At 39.9% G+C, this 19,290-nt stretch overlaps 1 protein-coding gene across 2 annotated transcripts; it reads right to left on the bottom strand.

The window, feature by feature from the left end:
• Nucleotides 1–296: 296 nt before the first annotated feature.
• PARP11 (poly(ADP-ribose) polymerase family member 11) lies at nucleotides 297–12,992 on the bottom strand. 2 transcript variants are annotated; one of them, XM_075719493.1, is made up of 8 exons: nucleotides 12,957–12,992; nucleotides 9,111–9,239; nucleotides 8,892–9,012; nucleotides 7,552–7,627; nucleotides 5,154–5,226; nucleotides 4,936–5,066; nucleotides 2,427–2,578; nucleotides 297–1,987 (listed from the first exon to the last, which is right to left on the bottom strand). In XM_075719493.1, the coding sequence occupies exons 1-8, from the start codon at nucleotides 12,990–12,992 to the stop codon at nucleotides 1,674–1,676; spliced, it is 1,032 nt and encodes a 343-aa protein (XP_075575608.1). In that variant the 3' UTR covers nucleotides 297–1,673. The 2 variants fall into 2 exon arrangements, with proteins under 2 accessions (XP_075575608.1, XP_075575616.1); XM_075719501.1 differs by lacking the exons at nucleotides 8,892–9,012; nucleotides 9,111–9,239; nucleotides 12,957–12,992 and adding an exon at nucleotides 7,719–7,731.
• Between the last annotated feature and the right edge of the window lie 6,298 nt (nucleotides 12,993–19,290).

Here is a 19,290-nt window from a genome sequence, read left to right as displayed (position 1 = left end):
TAAAAGCTGCTATGAAATTATAGAGACAGACACCCAACTTGTGCAAGATCCACTGACAGGCAAAGATAACAGCACTAAGGAGAATGAAGAGATGTTTGTGTCCTCAGTTATGATGCCAGATATGTAGTCATATTCTGCTTCCAGTTCCACAGGTTTAATATGATTTTGAGCAGATTTGGTCATACCAGCTACAGTGCCTTTTAAATACAACAGATTTTAAACACAGCCTTTGATCCAAAAAGTCCATTAACAATTCCATGACAGACCAATACAGATCATTCTATATCTGCCATAGTTATATACTATTTCTATAGGGATTTGTTACTGGTCATAACCAAAGTGGAAGCCTTGAAAGGCTTCCACTTAGACCTTGTCCCTTAGTGCTCCTTAGGTCCTTTAACAAAGGAAAACACTAGGAATACAGTTTTGTAGCAAATTGTTTAACATTTCAGTGCATTTCACTGTAACAGCCCCTTCTTCAGGCTCTTTATGTATTTAGGTACTCAAGTTTGTTTTTTACCCAAATTTTGTCTCTTTTGCTCTTTCTACAAGTGAAAAATACTCTTTAACTTTACAACTATACAAGTTATGAAAACCTGATCTACACAAGTGTTACTGAAAGCTTTCTATTAAAGCGTTTAAAAATTAAAGGATGGCACCTTTTGAAATTTTCATTGTTAGTTTAGCTGTATTAGTTCCAGTAAAGTTAACCTAAACATTGTTTTCAGTAACAGCAATTACACAAGCACGGAGTGCTTCTTAAACCCTGACTAGGCAAGAATCACAGCAGCACAGCTGCATGAATCTAAGTGAATGCACATACATACTATATAATAAGAGGGCAAAAGTTCTATAGACTAAGAACTCAGAAAGGTGTATGGCACTGCTAATATCCCAACACTGAGCTCAACAGTTACATACCAAACAATTAACAACCATAAGAGCTTATAGGCATCATTTCCATCAAAAACAAAGTTCAAATCCTAGTGCAAGGGTTTTGTAATCTTGCAAGTATATGATTAAAGCTTTGCAAGTATGTAATTGAAGCTTACAGTAAAATGTACCTAAAGTTAAACATAACAGCTTCAGTGAACTTTATAGCTCTTTCATCAGTTTTCTTCAGATGGATTTTTTTGTAGGTTTTGAGTCCAAACTAGACGACCTCCAAACACAAAGCAACGTGTACTACAGAACACAGACATACACACATATGTAGCCAAGTCCCCTGGGTTTTTGTTGTTGTTGTTGTTGTGTTATTTTTATGTTCTACAGATAATCTTTATAAAAGATTAGTTTCATCATATGCATACTATATTACAGGCTTATTTCTGCCACATGAATAAATACTTATAATATATTAAAAAAAAAATCAGAACATAAATCTTGCCTTTGAAACCTTACCAATGCCCAATGTATTTAAGGCTCACTAAGCAACTTCAAATTTTTAATAGTTTCTACATTTGAAAAATGCATTAGCAAAGTTTAGATTTTTAAAAACAGTTTGACAGTCTCTCATAAATGTTTAATAGCTTCCCTCCTCCATAAACATCTGCTAGCTTTTCTTTCACCTCTCTCCCTCCTTTCACGCTTCATGTTTTTATATTGTTGTCTTTACAAAAGGAACAAAAGTATCAAAAAGACACAAACAATATTCAGTTCAGCTCCTTTCAAAGTTAACAAAATTCTATTAAGTACTCAGGGTAGATTTGGTTGGCATCAAAGATAACAAAGATCTTTGGGTTCCAGGTATTATCCACACAGCTGTCATACAAGTTCACAAAACTTCCATCTTTTGAAGGAGGCCTCATGTATTTTGAATCACCATTGATATAGTCACCAGTTAATACACGAGCAAGAAACATGACTTTATCTGGTCTATGCAGATGAGGCTGCAGATTCACACCATGAATTTGAAAAGTATCTCCATGCTTCATGTCCTCTTTGCAGAAACGACTGGAATATGATGCATCTCTTGCAAAATAGGTCCCTTTCAAATAAAAAAAAAAAAATCTGATGACATGGCAGCTTAACTACTAGAGCACGGATATAGGTATCAGAATGACAAAGGATGTCTGTTCTTTTATGTTCATTAGCAATCCAGGTTTTTTTTTCTAAATCGTTAGATTATAGCAACATGACCAAATATTTTTAGTGGGAACATTTTAGTAGGGAGATTGCCTTGTGATCAACACTGCTTTGTTGGGCATCCCTTCCCCACACTCCCTGGTCCTATCAGCCAGTTGTGACAATTACATTCCTTACTGCATCCTAACTTTCTTAATTACACTTGATGCAAAAGCAGAGCTATATTAAACAGCTCTTGGATAAACACAGGGAGTACATCACAAAGAACATACTAAAGGGAGCTCTTAACAATGTTGAACTGTTAAGATTACCAAACCATTGTATGTGACAAAAATACTTACCTTTTCCATATACAGCAGCATGCATCCCATTTATTCTCCAGTCGAAGTTATGAATACATATTGCTTCTACAAATTCATTACTGGTGCCATGAAATAACATCTGCTCATTAATAGTTGGGACACCTCTTTTCTTCTTTAGCTGAGCTTTCTTCCTACAGAGAACACACAATACAGCATTACAAACATCTGTACAATCAAACTCAGTTTCTACTCTGAAAACACTGCAGAGGGGACAGACCTAAAACACTCCACACATTCCACTTTCACAAGTGTCTAGATGATTCTAGTTTTTAAACAGATCAGAATTCTTAAGGTCCATGTTTAGAAATTACACACTTCTGGATGCTGTGGACTATTTTCAGAAGTAATCCAAGATTAGGAAAAAAGGTCTTTTATACCAATTTTATCAACATTGTTCATTTGGCATTAGTTTCAGTGTGGTCATTTTCTGCAGGTACGTTTTTAAAAGAAAGGCATTTTTTTCCCATTTTGTTCCCTCCACCTACTTAAAAAGCATGGTGGAAGGGATAACAAAATTAGTGGATTATAAAGTGTAATTACCCACGTAAACCAGCAAAAAATATTAAAAATAAAATTACCTAAATTTTTAGGTAAAATTACTTCAAAATTATTTCATAATGGTTTTCTGAATTTATGGTTCACATACTTTCTAAAAGAGGTAAGTCAGGGTTACACTGGTCTAGAATTTTGGAAAAAAACAAACCTTATACTACAGGTGAATCTATATTACCGTCTCATGGGCAGAAGGCGACAGCACACCTTCAGTTAAAGAACAGATATATTTTCCATCAATCTTTTTTAAGTCACTTTCTGCCAGCTAGTTGTCCTAAAGAAGCTGACCCTGGAGCTGTGTCTAAATCACCGAGCTGTTCATAGTTATGATCCCTTGACTGTCCAGACAAAAACAAGTCAGACTGCATTATAGCTTTGTTCTTGTCTATGTACCTGAATTTGCTTCCTATAAAACCCACAGTGCATGGGGCACAATAACTTCTTCACCAGGGTGTGTAAGCCCATCTACTCCAAGGCTGTATTTTACCCTTGGCAGAAAAGCAGCTAAGCCTCAATTGCATGCATTTATTCTAGCAATTTGCACTGTTACTTCTATTTTTTTGATACAGGAAAAAAAGTTTTAAAACTACAACTACTTTTCTCCACATACTTTTATACCGTACAGGTACTAAAAATACCTTGTTTTGTAATTATATGGCAATACTGTAATATTCCCGATATATGAAATTCTAATTCCCATTATCAGTTTCGTACCTTGAGAGTATTCTAGCACAGCGTCCATAGATTCAGAGTTCTTAAACCATGAATTCTACTCACTGACCAGTCAGGAAAACCAGTACACTCTCCAAATGACATCAGTTCCTAAGCTAAGCAAAAAAAGTCTTCCCCTACCCCCCTCTGCCATCTACACTGGAGACTCAAAGGACTTTTACTTTGAAGTCTGCTTGCTATTCCTCTTCTCAAAAATTAAGCCTGGTATTAAGATGCTATAAGATGATACATATATACACCTCTACAGAAACTTATTTATAGAAAGGTAGATGTTGAAACACAAGGCCAAGCAAATAAGTCTTAATACTTAAACAGCTAAATATAACCAAATAAATTTGCAGTTAAGGGAAGGCTAACTCTCTTAACCAAGAACTTAAATTCATTGCATTTTGCATATTCATGATATAGCTTTAAAATAACAATAAATTATGTATCTTTCAAAAAATCATATAACTTATGCAAATTGTTAATATACATCTGCTTAGTTATTTCCTCACTATTTAACTTAGTTCAGTTGGTTTTAATAATGTAATTAATCTTTAGAACTCATTCTGATATGTACTCCTTCTTAGAGGCTACACAAATAAGCAGCTGTATTTGACAAAAGTTAAGATTGATACTACGAAATAAGTGGAAACAGAACTTGGCACTTCCTACTTCTAGGCCAGCACAATATGAAGAGGGAAAAGCAGAGAACTTAGAAAAAGCTTTTGTAGCACATTAAACTTAAAGAAGTTACATGAATATGTACTAATTGGACACTTAATTCTGTTCCAGGTTTCATAAAGTTGAGAAATTAAACAAGCCACAAATATTCATTTGCTTTGTTCAATAAAAATTAAAATAATACAAGCCTGTCAAGGAATTATTTTACAAAAAACTTATTTTTGTTCTCCTTACTTCACTGTAAGTATCATGGGCATCTACCACATGAACATCCTGAACATCTTTAATGCATCAGTCTTATCTGTGCTACATCCACATCTAATGCATTTCTACTATTAGATTTCTGCACGTGTAGAATCTACATAGTCTTGAAAATGGAATTTTGAATACAGAGGAATGACAAATAAAATTTTTAAAAGATAAGAAGTAACACATATTTTCATTAATCATAAAAGCAATTAAACATATTTCTGCTGCATGCCTTCAAGATTTGCTCCATTAACAATCCTAAGACTGTTGGGTTTAGAAATAATCTCACCTGCAAAAAAACTCCCACAAGTCTAGATTTTGTATTCTCTTAATTCTTTTAATGCGGTGGCTATCCATTGTTTTTCCAAAGAGACTAGAAACTTCATTATATTCATTTGTTTTCTTTTGCAATGGAATAAGCTGGAAAAAAAGAGGTTAGTACGATTTCAATTCAATGCATTATTTCACTATCACGTGTTTTTGACCAACTTGCATACCAACTCTTACCTGAAATGGCTCCTCAGTATTTACATTCTCCCAGTGTGAAGGCATAGGGATAGCCTCATTTTCACAGATGAAACTTCAAACAAAAAAGGTAAAAACACATCACATCAAAGACATGAGGCATTTTCTTCCTGTCAAACTCATGCTCCAAACAATACAGAATACAAAAAAAAATAGAAACTTATACAAAACTACTTAGGGTTTTAATTCAAACAAAAGTTGTTGTCAGCAGGTAAGGTCAAAGGCAAGAGGTCTTATTTTGTATTCAATTTCTGGCTTAGCTTATTATAAATAAACCATGGTAATGAACACCATCTACCCAACAAAAGACAGGAAGACAAATTAGAAGAGATGGTCAGAAAGGTCTGCAACATCAAGAGAACACCACTAATGTACAAATGTGAGAGTGTAGATATAGTCTGAACATTCCAAACTTTTCTGCATATTTCTTAAAGCAGCTTTAGGCCTGCAGATTTGCTACGGAACAAAAAAGGTTATACTTCCATTAATTTCACAAGAGGTCAGGTGTCTGTACTTCTTTTTACTACATGTCTAACAAAACTCTAAAACTGGGCATTAATCATAATTATATTCTTAAGAATTTGCATTAGACATTTTCTAGCATGCAAAAATGCCTGTATTAAAAAGTTTCCTGCTGGCCCAGAGAACATTTCTTTTTGTGTTGCTTTGTCATGAAAAAAGTTATGCTTGACTTGTAAAAAATTATGTGCTAACATTCACCCTAGTTCTTCTAGAAGTGTCATACATACTTAAACTCTCCTTAGTGCAAACACTGGGACTGTTTGGGGTTTTTTTTAATTAAAAAAAAAAAGAGGGAACTGGGATTGTTTAGTCTAGAGAAGAGGAGGCTGAGGGGAGACCTTATCACTCTCTACAACTACCTGAAAGGAGGTGCTAGTGAGGTAGGTGTTGGTCTCTTCTCCCAAGTAACAAGTGATAGGACAAGAGGAAATGGGCTCAAGCTGTGCCAGGGGAGGTTTAGATTGGATATTAGGAAAAATTTCTTCACAGAAAGGGTAGTCAAGCATTGGAACAGGCTGCCCAAAGAGGTAGTGGAGTCACCATCCCTGGAAACGTTCAAAAAACGGATAGACATGGCACTTCGGGACATGGTTTTGTAGGCATGGTGGTGTTGGGTTGACAGTTGGACTTAAAGGATCTTAAAGGTCCTTTCCAACCTTAATGATTTTATTCTATTCTAACTATCAGAAATTACTCTGAAAACTGAGCCCTCATTTGAAATATTTAAAAGTATCACGTTAGAAATACACACTTGAAAATTATAGTTGAATTTGTTTTTAAAAAAAACAAAACTAAACCCTCAAAATTGAGTGTTTTAAGTATATACACCCCATACATAGAAGCTTTTAAGCCTTAAAACCAAGACTAAAAGCAGCAATCTCCTGAAAGTGTCATCACATTGAGAGAGTACTGAATGCAATTATTCAAGAAACAAAAAAACAAAACTGAAGTGCCACATTATTGCATGCACTCCTCAGCAACTATCTATTGAAAAAACAGTTGACACTTCAAAAAACCCAGGCCTTCTTGAATGTCCGTGTAAAAAGATTGCTACTATATTTCTTATTACAAATGCCAAACTTCTTTTTGAAAGCATAGCCACACTATAATTCAGAACTAAAATTATTTCTAAGAAACTATTTTGGGAAAAAACCCCACATATTCCATAGAGTCAATTTTACCTCTAGTAGCATCACTGCACAGATCAGTTTATTGTTTAGTAAGTATCAGATTTACATCAGCATAGCTTTACATCTAATGACTGATCAAACAGTTAAGAAACTTACAGTTTAAAGCAATTAGACTCATAAAACAATCTGGTTGTTATGATGCAATTTCTTGTAATTTCCAATAATTTTAGAGTAAATGATTAAAACATACAGCCAAGAAAATATAACTCAATCTTTTTTGCTGTAACAATAATACTGCTAAATAATTTATGAAGTAATTACTACAGTGGAACAAACTACTCCATTTTTTTGCTGCTGCTTCTCCACAGCAACTCTGATTCAACAGGTATTTACAGCAAGGGACTCCAATGGCTAAAGTCACGCACAGCTTTAAGAACCTTGCCAAAGGGTATCAGCATTCAGTATGCCTTGCCTCTCCCACTACAGGTTCCTTATTTTCTCAGAAAAAAAGATAAAAAACAAACTAAGTATTATTTTGTCACTCTTCTCCTCTGAAATGTCTTTCTTCCTCACTTGACTAGCTCTCCCACCTTGGTTTACCTCTCAAATTGTTTGACCCAAAAGGCAAATAAATATAAACAATAAATATAAAATATATTTTTGTTTCATTTTACTTAGAAGAATCAGGAATAAAATAAAAATACAGAGTCTTCCTTTTATTTCCTTACCTGAAAGCACTGACAGAAAAGGGAGCTCGCTTTATTGGACGTTGCTTAAGGGTAGTTAGGTTGGTTTGTTTCATCGCTGAGCATGAAACAACAGTTAGGATGAAAGTTTCTGAAATTCATCTATAGCATATGAAACATTGAAGTGTAATTTTTTAAAATAACATTACCTACGACACCCGAAGTTGCTTGACAGGAATTCCTATTTCAACACTTAACAAATCAGCATTTTCAATAAATGTTTGTCAATACTGGCCTCAGAATCACTGTCATTTATATAGGTTGGCAAAATGCACAAACATTACACAAACAAAACGTTTATTGTTAAAATACCCATCTAACATTCAGCCCCACTAAGTCACTGGCAACACTTCCACTGCCTTTAATACAACTAGGATGGCAAAGCATATTACTACTATCCTTAACGTAAGACATCTTGACCTACAAACAGTAACACCAAAATCGTTCTTTAGCATTTGCACTTAGTATTTTTATGCCAGATGCAAAACAAAGGTTTTTTTAAACAGGCATTTCAACACAAGTAAACATAAAACTCCTTGTATTGTTACATACTACTTTACTCCCAGTACATTGCTGTTTTACCCAGTCCCCGCTTTCTGTATTTGAAATGCTATTATTTTCTTTGATTTGGAAGAGGCTTCTTTTTAAGCATATAACTGTTTCATAAAATATTTTAATCAGAAAATAAACAATCTATGGATGGAAAAGCTAAAAAAAAAAAAGAAGTCATTAGAACACAACTTTGAACAAAGGACAGATTAATTTGTGATTAGCTACATACATTAGAATCCTGTAATATTCTGTAATTTACAAGCATGGCGTAAGTGAGATCTTTACTAGAAAATTCTTTTGCCTATCTCCTTGTTATTCTGACAACAGAATTGGCTTCAACTACCTGCTGAATTATTAAATCACTTTGATGCCAGTATTTTGCAGAAAGCTTCCTTCATACCAATGTTTCTTATACAGACTCTGAATGGAAGAGGTTTTTCAAGCTTACAAGCAGTTGTGCGTTAAAGAAAAAAGGTTCAAACTTCCCAGTCCCATAGATGTATGCTACATACCACCTACAGCTGAGCTAAGCAGCAGTAACATGATGGAGTGCTACTAAACAAGACATGCTACTTTATTAATAAACTACACTAGAAAATGTAACAGGGCAGCTACTTGTAAAAACTCCTCCGTACTTTCTAGTAAAGAAGACATTTCCAATCACAAGTTTTTGCACTAGATACGAGGACAATGATTTGCTGAATGAACAAATGAACTGGTGTATCTGGCACCTTCTATTATTTAAATTTACTCTATGAAATGATACATACCTGAAAAGTCTAGCGTGTAGTTAAATTTTGCAGTAGTAAAAGAAACAGAACCATGTGGGTTTGTTCGGAAGCTCCTTTCAATATCTTCACTGCTAACAGAGCAATGACTGTTTGAATCAGTCTTCAAAATAAATGAAAGAGCACGTTTAGACAAATTCAGTAATAGGTAGTTTGATGTATGGAATCCATGACAGCTAATATAACTTCATAGGTATTTACCTGAAACATATGCCATTTACCACACTCAGCCAAATAAAACCAGCCCCACTGGGTATCAGAGGTATCCATCTCTTCAACTGAACTTTCCATCTTTGGAAAAAAATCTTCTGACATTCTTTGAAGCATTTCCTGAAACATTCACACATACACAAAAAAGGTTTGATACTATTTGCAAAAATGCATTATTTGAGAAATTAATAAAAAAGCAAAATAAAGTAAATTTGCAATACTTAAAAAAAAAACAAACAAAACCCTGGCAGGCAGAGGGCAGATTTGTTTTCTCTTTTTCAGAGAAAAATTCTCAGTTTGCTACTTATCCAGTATTATCCTTTAATGTAGTTAAACATTTTCAAAACTCTCTCAAACATCTGTAAGTGTGCCAGTAAAGGCAAGAGTTATAGGCTTTATCAGATCAGAGAGAGAGGGGCTCTAAATTTCATACTGATGGTCATATAACCAAGGCCATTCACATATACAACAGGTTCTGACTTACATACCACTCAGGAATGAGGTGTTGGGGTTACATCTGATAGCTTGATGAAAACATCTACTAGGTACTCACCAACAGTGAACAAATCAGACTGGATATCAGAAGTTGTTAGGAAAAAATTCAAAAACTAAGACAAAGAATATAATTATTTAACTGTGCAAGTCCACAGTGAATTATTCGTCAACACTGCATGAAGGTTTGTTTCCTCCCTAATGCACTCAGTTAAAAAGGATACAGTAAAATTGCTGGTACTCTGTACTTGTAATTACAGAGAAGGTTCACACCAAAAGCCAGAGTGGCTTCTATACGAGCAATGACTACCATAGTTGGGGTTCTGCAGGATGGAAGAAAAAGGACTGAGGAAAGGATATAGCAGAGGTCTACAAAATCATGACAAAACCGAATAGGGAATAACAAATCACGTTTTCTTCCAGCATAAGGAAGAGACACCTATCAAAGGTTGCACATGTCAAGTTCAAAACAAATGAAAGAGAAACTTCTTCATAAAACAGATGGCAATCGATAGAATTCCTTTTCATGGTATGCTGTGGATTATGCAAATTTATGGAAGTTCAAAAAGCAGCTATACAAGTTCAAGCCTACCAGGAGCTATGCTGGAATACTTTTAGAAGAACAGTCCTTGCCAGATTTCAGCTCCTTCTTCATTTACCAATAAAATCCTGAAAACTATGAAAGTACTTGACTCTACTTGCATATATCTTCTAACATGTCAACTCTGTCTGCCACACCCCTCCCCAGCAAAAATTCTAAGCAGGTTGGGGGGAATCTTTCAGAGAAAGAAGCTTGCCCTCCTCCCAGAAAAGGTCAGCAATTCATCCACTCTAACCGCTTAAAAGAGACTGGCACTCTTCCCAGCAATTTCCTCAAACTAACTTTTGCTTCCAAGAAGTGAAACAACACCCTCTAGCACAAGTCAGTCAAACAATGTCCAGTTAATATCCTGGATGCTTAAGTTGTTTCTGGACATATCATGGTTGACAGTCCAGAAAAAAGTAGAGACATGACAGAAAAAAGTAGAGACCTGAAGAAGGCAGATACTGGAGACTAGAAGTAGGTGCCAGCTGGCCACTGCTACTGGGGCAGGAGTTGAGAGCAGAATGCGCTTCTCCTAGCACTATAGAAGGCACCACTTCTAGCACTACTGTTCCCCCTTATTTTTCCCAAGCTAGCCCTCTGTGGTTGTTTGAAAAACAATCCTAGAAACCTTTTCATGTTAATAGCTAGAGACTGTACTCTAATCATCAAAAGCTCTAAAGGGCTACAAAAATCTAGATGCTTAGAAAACAGGGGAATCAGAAGTGGACCTCCACCAACATCTCTAAATTGCAGAATCTGAGGGCAAACCTACTTCAGTACAAATGGAAGCCTATACAAGGCTACATACATGGATAGCTGCCTCAAGTTCAAGCAGAACTACATTAAAGGTACATCAGCTGCATGGAAAAATATTTTGAAAGACATAAGAAAACTTGTTCTCTGTTTCAGAGGGCATCTTCTATTTCTCGTAGCAATACAAAGTCACAGAGCCTATATTTGCTTGATGTTGAAGCACAACTGCCAACATCTTTTGATGATAATCTTTCACCTTCAACTTGATTCTTCCTCTCAGGTGAGTATTTGGTTATGTTCTCTCCTAGAGAGGTAGTTTATGCTTTTTTAAAGCTAAGAGGAAAACAATTCAGGTTTTTTTGGTAACACTTAGTTTCCTCATGTTCCCACTAAAACAGCCAAACCTCAGCTCCATCCCAATGTTAGTTCAGGGCCTTGAATCTGATCAATCAAATCAGTAATGTGTTTTGAACAAGTTACAGAGAAGGCATGTTCATCTGTGTCCCATCAACACACTTACACTCCTCTGGGGGCAACACAGCCTCCAGAATAAACCATTTACTAAGGAGACAGTTATTCCCGTAGCTTTCAGAAATGTTACATTCAATCCATATATGTATTACCCTAGTCAGTTAAGAAGGTAGATTCCAGGATACTTAGAAGTATGGAAGAATTGACCCAAAGGCATGAACATGTAAAACCATAAAAACAAGAGAGCTGTTCTCAAAGGTGATACAAATCCGAAATGCTCAAAGGAAATTGCTCAACTTACTGATGGATTTAAAAATCAAACCCACACCATCTTAAGGAGCAGGTAGCTTTTTGTCCAGAAACTCCAAATGCATACACAGTGAGCAGAAGAATCTCAGTGGGTTTTTCTGGATGACAGAATATTAACTATCAAAGATGCAGTAATGAGAATTTTATTAGCAATGCTGTTGCTAACAGAAGGCCTCTCAGTTCCCATTATTGGCACCGTTTCTACTGGTCCAGGAGTTACCAGAACAGCTCAAATTAAACACAATTACCCTGACAGCAAAAACATCCTCCTAAACAGAATGAATGCTCGTTGTGTGTTGTGCTGTGACTGAATGGCTTTACTATTCCTGGTAACCCATTGCCTCATTTTTCCAGGAGTACTTTTAAGCTTGAATAATAAACATGCTTTACAGTGTGTAAAATCACAGAATGGTTTGGGCTGGAAGGGACCTTTAAAGATCATCTAGTCCAATACCCCCTGCCACAGGCAGGGACGTCTTTCACTAGATCAGGTTGCTCAAAGCCCATCCAACCTGACTTTGAACACTTCCAATGATGGGGCATCCACAACTTCTCTGGGCAGCCTGTTCCAGCGTCTCACCACCCTCATGGTAAAAAATACAGAAACATCCTGATGGGCTATTCTGTCTGCTTTCTTGTACTGTTTGCTTCCACTTGGCAGATTGTGCTTTATTGCCAAAGACTCTTTTGCCTACAAACAACAACTCTGTATAGTTCCCTGTTGGGAACACTAGCCATGCTAAGGGATTCTCTGGCTCCTCCTCAGAGAGGAAGGCACCTGAGCAGGAGACTTGGCTGAGGTAAGAGTGCAGGGCTAGGGAGGAGAAGCAAGAAGGAAGAACAGCATTAGCACTAGTACAGGACACAACGTGAAATGACAATACCCTCCGCAGCCGTATCACCACTTACCCCCTTTGTGCTGCAGGGGAACACCGTTGCAGTCACCCCCTTTACCGACCCCCTCCAGAGCTGATCCCATTAGAGCTCAAGGACACGGCGGGGTGGTCGATCTAAGCACAGCACCAGTACCTCTCCATCTGGGTCGTAGGCCTCCCCAAAGATGGTGGCCTACACCCCCCACCCCCTTCCCCAACCTGGCAGCGCGCTCGCCGGCGGGGCGGGAGGGGAGGGGAAGCGGCCTGCAGGGCGCGCGTAGTACGGAGACGGGCTGGGGAGGAAAAAGACGAAAGGAGCGGCCGTTTCCCCCGTCCCCCGCCCGCACTCACCGCATCGGCCGCCCACCCCGGGCCCGCTCCCCACATGCTGCCCTGAGGGTGCGGGGAGGGGGGGGGAGTGCGTGTGGGAGGGGTGGCGCGCAGGCCGCGCGCGGGGCGCGTCACCGCTCAGCCTCCGGGCGCTTCCGTTACGGGTGGCAGCGGAAAGGGGCGGGGCAACAGCTGTTATAGGTCGCACGCGATAGGCTCGTCACGCAGAGGGGCGGGTCCGGTATAAAAATGCGCAGCGGGGTAGGCGGGTGCTGGTGCCTCGTACTCGTACCTCTGTGACCCGCCTCCTCCCGCCCTCGGTATCCGGCAGCGGTGTTGCTGTGACTTTTGCCGGTCAGTCGTGCAGGTTCTGGCAGTCTTTTCGGTGCCGTGCGGTGTAGGTACAATTGTGGCCGTGAGGTGTGCCGGTGCAGTACCCCCCTCGCTGCTCTGTACCCCACAACTTTGCTTTTTAGTTCTTTTGATTGTTGGCTGTCCTGGATAGCAAGAGGCCTCTGCTTTACCAAGGAATTTCTACAGCCTGTAATCTTCCTGTGAAATACACATATACGTGAGCCTGTATATGCATTTAATTCTGTACACATACCATGTTAGCGCCAGGCAGGGTGGCAGAAGTGACTATTTGTACTACGCATGAGGTATGGTTACCTAATGCAAAGAGGGAATAAGAACTGCAGCCTGTTGTGGGCATTCGGGGCCTGTGTGTGGCTTTATGCTGTAACTGAGCTCTAGAAGCAGCAGCTGCTCTAGGGCTAGTAGGAGAGGCTGTAGTCATGAATGTAGCTCACTCCAGCCTTCTGGTGCAGAGGCTCCAGGATGAGAGCTGCAGAGTGGAAAAGCAGGCAGTGGTGCCTGCTAAAGCAGTCTGCAGTCAGCCAGTGGGCTGGTAACTTCAAAAAACAGGCAGTCCTCATAAAGGTGTGTACAGCCATTACAGCACATCCTGCTGTGAAGGATTTTCATTGAGCAGCATGCCAAAACCAACACAGGTGGATTGAAAATGATGAGTTTCTCAAGTTCTGAGGGAGTGTCAGGCAGGATGTGTATCCAGATTCTGACTGTGCTGACCTTGCCTCTGAATACAGAGTTAGAAAAGGTTATTTTTCTGTGTTAAGCAGCCTGTGGTGAATCACTGGGGGTATTGTGCTGGCATGAACATGATGCTTCTGGAATAAAGGAGTTCTCCCAGAAGTAGGGCCATCTTTCTCCAGCCATGATATTTGTATTGACATTGTTGGAAAGCACATGAAGATTGTGAGGACGTAGCCTGCCTGTGCTGCCTTGCTTTATGAATCTGTACAAAGGATAGAAGTAAGGAAGGATTCTGTTACCGCCTTAGCTGTTGCAGAATGTCTGTTGAACACCTTTTTTTTTTGTTTGAAAAGCTGGCAATGCTTTATGTCTAATGTGGATCTCTTTCAGTTATCTATTCCTATTATTATTACTGTCTGTTGTGTATTTTTTAAACAATGGTGAGGCTTTTTGCAGAATTTGCATAAGTAGATCTGAAGTTATAGTAGCACAACACACAGCTGTCTAGCAACCAACAATTTTGAAGAGGTTTCTGCTGCTGTGCCTTGAAGCATGGGTTAGAGTTGAGATTTTTTTGTGTGTTTCTTCCCTTTTTTTGTATGTTTAGACCTGACTATTAGTAATGGAGGATAAGCCTTTCTTTTGAGATAAGAATATCTTGATTACAGTGAAAACATAGCTTGCTAGAATGACTGTATTCTCAGGAAGCTACATGCTAATGCCAGACTCTTTACAGGAACAACAACTTAAAAACCTTTAAAATCCAAAGATTTCTGTGATTATCTTATGTACTGTGTGCAGACTAACAGCCTATCTGGAGAAGACATAACTGCATTAATTGATTCTCATGAGCCTCTACTTCAGGCAGCAAAAAGGCAGAAACTGGAGAGGTTTGGCCACATGAGTTAGACACATTTTTGCAGGGAATGGTCAAATGAAAGTGAAAGAGACAACTCCCTGGTACTGCCTGGTACATAAATTGTAGGATCATAGAACAGTCTAGGTTTGAAAGGACTCATGAAGTTCTTTAATCTAGTCTCCTTACCAAAGCAGGCCTAACTTAAAATCTAGATTAGGTTGCTCAGTTCCTTGTCCAGCCAATTCTTTTTTCTCCAGGCATGTCTGCTGAACTGTTTTCAGGGGCAAGAAGTTTTTGGTTTTTTTTCCTTTTGTCCAGCCAGAATTTCCCATGTTGCAATGTGTGCACATTGCCTCTTGTCCTTTCACTGTAACCCTGTGAGGTGAGGTCCGTCAGTCTTCCTTCTGATACCTTTACCTGGATAGGGAAATAACAGGCACAGTACCTCCAAGCTGCTAAAAATCAGCTGAAGTAGAGGGAAATTACAGTCGGTACCCTAACATAATGCCTCTTTAATTGGATTGGTGAGGGGATTAAAAGAGGATTCAGGTTGGAATGCACCTTGGTCATCTAGCACAACCTCCTGCTTAAAGGAGGGTCAACTATGAGATCAGGGCATTTTGTTCAGGGCTCTATCCAGCCAGGTCTTGAAACCTACAAGGATACAGACTACACAGACTCTCTGGCCAACCTCTTCCAATGCTTGATGCTTGACTGTCATCATGGTGAAGAAGTTTTCCCTATATCCATTTGGTACCTCTCATTACAGCTTAAGCCTTCGGTCTCTTGTCCTGCCACCATGCACCACTGCAAAGAGCCTGGCCTGGTCTTCCTGATAACCTCTGTAGGTATTGGAAGATTGCAGTTAGCTCCTCCCACCTGAGCCTTCTCTTCTTTGGGCTAAACAAGTCCAGGTCCATCAGTTTCTCCTCACAGGGCAAGTGCTCCAGCCTCCTGACTGTCTTGGTGGGCCCCTGCTGAACTTGCTTCAGTTGATCAGTGCCTTTTTTGTACTGGTGGGCCTAAAACTGGATGCAGTATTCTAGATGGGGTTTAACAAATGCTAGTAATCCTTTCCTTTGAATTACTGGGTAGGGTCCTGCTATTTTACAGCCAAGGATGCAGCTGGCCTACACTGCCACCAGGGCACACTGCTGGCTCACATCCAGCTTTCCATCCACCAGGATCACAACTCTTTTTCAGAAGAGATGCTCACCAGCTAGTCATTTCCTAACCTGTATTGTTGCCAGGGGTTATTTCTTGCCAGGTGCAGAACTTCGCTTTTGTCTTTATTCAAATTCATAAGGTTCCTCTGAGCCCATTCCTCCAGCTTGTTTATGTTCCTCTGAATAGCTCTCTGCCCTTCAATGTATCAACTAGGATAATACAAGGAAGGTAAACTGCCATGATATATTCTCTTAGAGGGAAAAGTGGGCCATTCTTTGGTATTTGCCATTTCATAGTAGATTAATTTTTAATAATCAATGTAATGATGCATTCATGCAATTGAATTATAATGTAAATGATGATGAAATATAATTCTGCTGACATTAACTGAAAGTAAGCAGAAAACAAACAGAACAACCAAAGAAGGAATAAAATATAAACACTCTGTGCCAAACCCCCCCATATCAATACAATGACTGTGCCATGGGAAAAAAAAAAAAAAAGATTGACAGTGTTTTGCCACTTTGCAGAAAACTTTAAGATTTTGTGATGGGCATGTATAAAGGATTTTGCAGCATAAAGGAAATTGTAGGGTACATGTGAAATACAGTTGCCCAGAGGCAAGAGCAGAAAATGAGGAAATATTCTACTTATTACAGAGCATCACATCTGGAGGCAGTGGCTGTCCACCTCAAATACGGCATTGTTCTTGAGATGTGGAGGAATCTGTAGAAGCAATCATTATGCATTCTTTCCTTGAAAGTCTGTGTCATCTTCATTTGTTGTTCGAGGAGCTGGTAGATGTGTTAGGTGATCTTTCTTAACCTGACTCTCCTGCATCCTTCTGTTTTCTGTAAGATACTCTTCTAGTCCTGTTCCTGCTGTGCTTTCCCCAGTTATGCCTATTCTGCAGTCTCTGTGAAATGGAAAAGGTCTGGGAATATCTCAGTTCTTTGATGCTTTTTTTTCATTATACTGACTGAAAGCCATGCTCCCCAACAGTATCTGTTCTATCCCTTAATTATGGAGAATACAGCCCACAGCCAAGAGACTTCTTTCTCTCTCTTCACTTTTCTATCATATTCCTAGGTGGTTTTTTTTTCCCCACTTGTGTCACTCTCATACCCAATACTTCACCATTACTTGGTTGCTTAAAATTGTCAGTTGCCTTTCTGTCTCCTCTCATAGAATCAGAGAATCATTTAGGATGGAAAAAGACCTTTAAGATCATCAAGTCCAACCGTTAACCTACCACTGCAAAGCCCACCACTAAACCATGTCCTAAGCGCCACATCTACACATCTTTTAAATACCTCCAGGGATGGGGACTCAACCACTTCGCTGGGCAGCCTGTTCCAATGCTTGACAAACCTTTTGGCGAAGATATTTTTCCTAGTATCCAATCTAAACCTCCCCTGGCACAACTTGAGGCCATTTCCTCTCATCCTATCTCTTGTTACTTGGCAGAAGAGACTGACACTCACCTTGCTACAACCTCCTTTCAGGTAGTTGTAGAGAGCAATAAGGTCTCCCCTCAGCCTCCTTTTCTCCAGGCTAAACAACCCCAGTTCCCTCAGCTACTCCTCATAGGACTTGTGCTCTAGACCCTTCACCAGCTTCGTTGTTCTTCTCTGGACACGCTCCAGCACCTCAATGTCTTTCTTGTAGTGAGGGGCCCAAAACTGGACACAGTATTCAAGGTGCAGCCTCACCAGTGCCGAGTACAGGGGGACAATCACCTCCCTGCTCCTGCTGGCCACACTATTTCTGATACAAGGCAGGATGCTGTTGTCCTTCTTGGCCACCTGGGCACACTGCTGGCTCATATTCAGCTGCCTGTCAACCAACGCCCCAAGGTCCTTTTTGGCCAGGCAGCTTTTCAGCCACTCCTTCCCAAGCCTATAGCGTTGCATGGGGTTGTTATGACCGAAGTGAAGGATCTGGCACTTAGCCTTGTTGAGCCTCACACAGTTGGCCTTGGCCCATCAATCCAGCCTGTCCAGATCCCTCTGTAGAGTCTTTCTACCCTCCAGCAGATCAACACTCCCGCCCAGTTTGGTGTTTTCTGAAAACTTACTGAGGGTGCACTTGATCCCCTTGTCCAGATCATTGATAAAGATATTAAATAGGAGCGGCCCCAACACTGAGCCCCAGGGAAAACCAATTTTGGCGGGCTGCCACCTGGATTTAATGCCATTCACTACAACTCTTCGGGCTTGGCCATCCAGCCAGTTTTTCATCCAGGAAAGAGTACACCTGTCCAAGCCATGAGTAGCCAGTTTCTCCAGGAGAATACTGTGCAAAACAATGTCAAAGGCTTTACTAAAGTCCAGGCAGACAACATCCACAGCCTTTCCCTTGTCTACTGAGCAGATCACCTTGTCATAGAAGGAGATCAGGTTAGCCAAGCAGGACTTGCCTTTCATAAACCCATGCTGACTGGGCCTGATCCCCTGGTTGTCCTGAATGTGCCACGTGATGGTGCTCAATATGATCTGCTCCATAACCTTCCCCGGCACCAAGGTCAGGCTGACAGGCCTGCAGTTCCACAGATCCTCCTTCCGACCCTTCTTGTAGATGGGCGTCACTTTTGCTAACCTCCAGTCAACTGGGACCTCCCTGGTTAGCCAGGACTGCTGATAGATGATAGAAAGTGGCTTGGTGAGCACTTCTGCCAGCTCCCTCAGTACCCTTGGGTGGATCCCATCCAGCCCCACAGACTTGTGCGTGTCTAAGTGGTGTAGCAGGTCACTAACCATTTCCCCTTGGATTATGGGGGCTTCATTCTGCTCCCTGTCTTCCAGCTCAGGGGGCTGAGTATCCAGAGAACAACTGGTCTTACTGTTAAACAGTGAGGCAAAGAAGGCATTAAGTACCTCAGCTTTTTCCTCATCCTTTGTCACTATGTTTCCCCCTGCATCCAATAAAGGATGGAGATTCTCCTTAGCCCTCCCTTTGTTGTTAATGTATTTATAGGAACATTTTTTTATTGTCTTTTACGGCAGTAGCCAGATTAAGTTCTAGTTTGGCTTTGGCCCTTCTAATTTTCTCCCTGCATAACCTCACAACATCCTTGTAGTCCTCCTGAATTGCCTGCCCCTTCTTCCAAAGGTCACAAAATCTCTTTTTTTCCTGAGTTCCAGCCAAAGCTCTCTGTTCAGGCAGGCTGGTCTTCTGCTACGCCAGCTCGTCTTTTGGCACTCAGGGACAGCCTGCTCCTGCGCCTTTAAAATTTCCTTCTTGAAGAATGTCCAGCCTTCCTGGACTTCTTTGCCC

This window comes from Pelecanus crispus, chromosome 1 (assembly GCF_030463565.1).
Source record: "Pelecanus crispus isolate bPelCri1 chromosome 1, bPelCri1.pri, whole genome shotgun sequence".
NCBI lineage: Eukaryota > Metazoa > Chordata > Aves > Pelecaniformes > Pelecanidae > Pelecanus > Pelecanus crispus.
Note: the sequence above shows the minus strand (reverse complement) of the source record. Positions and strands in the feature narration are given on the sequence as shown.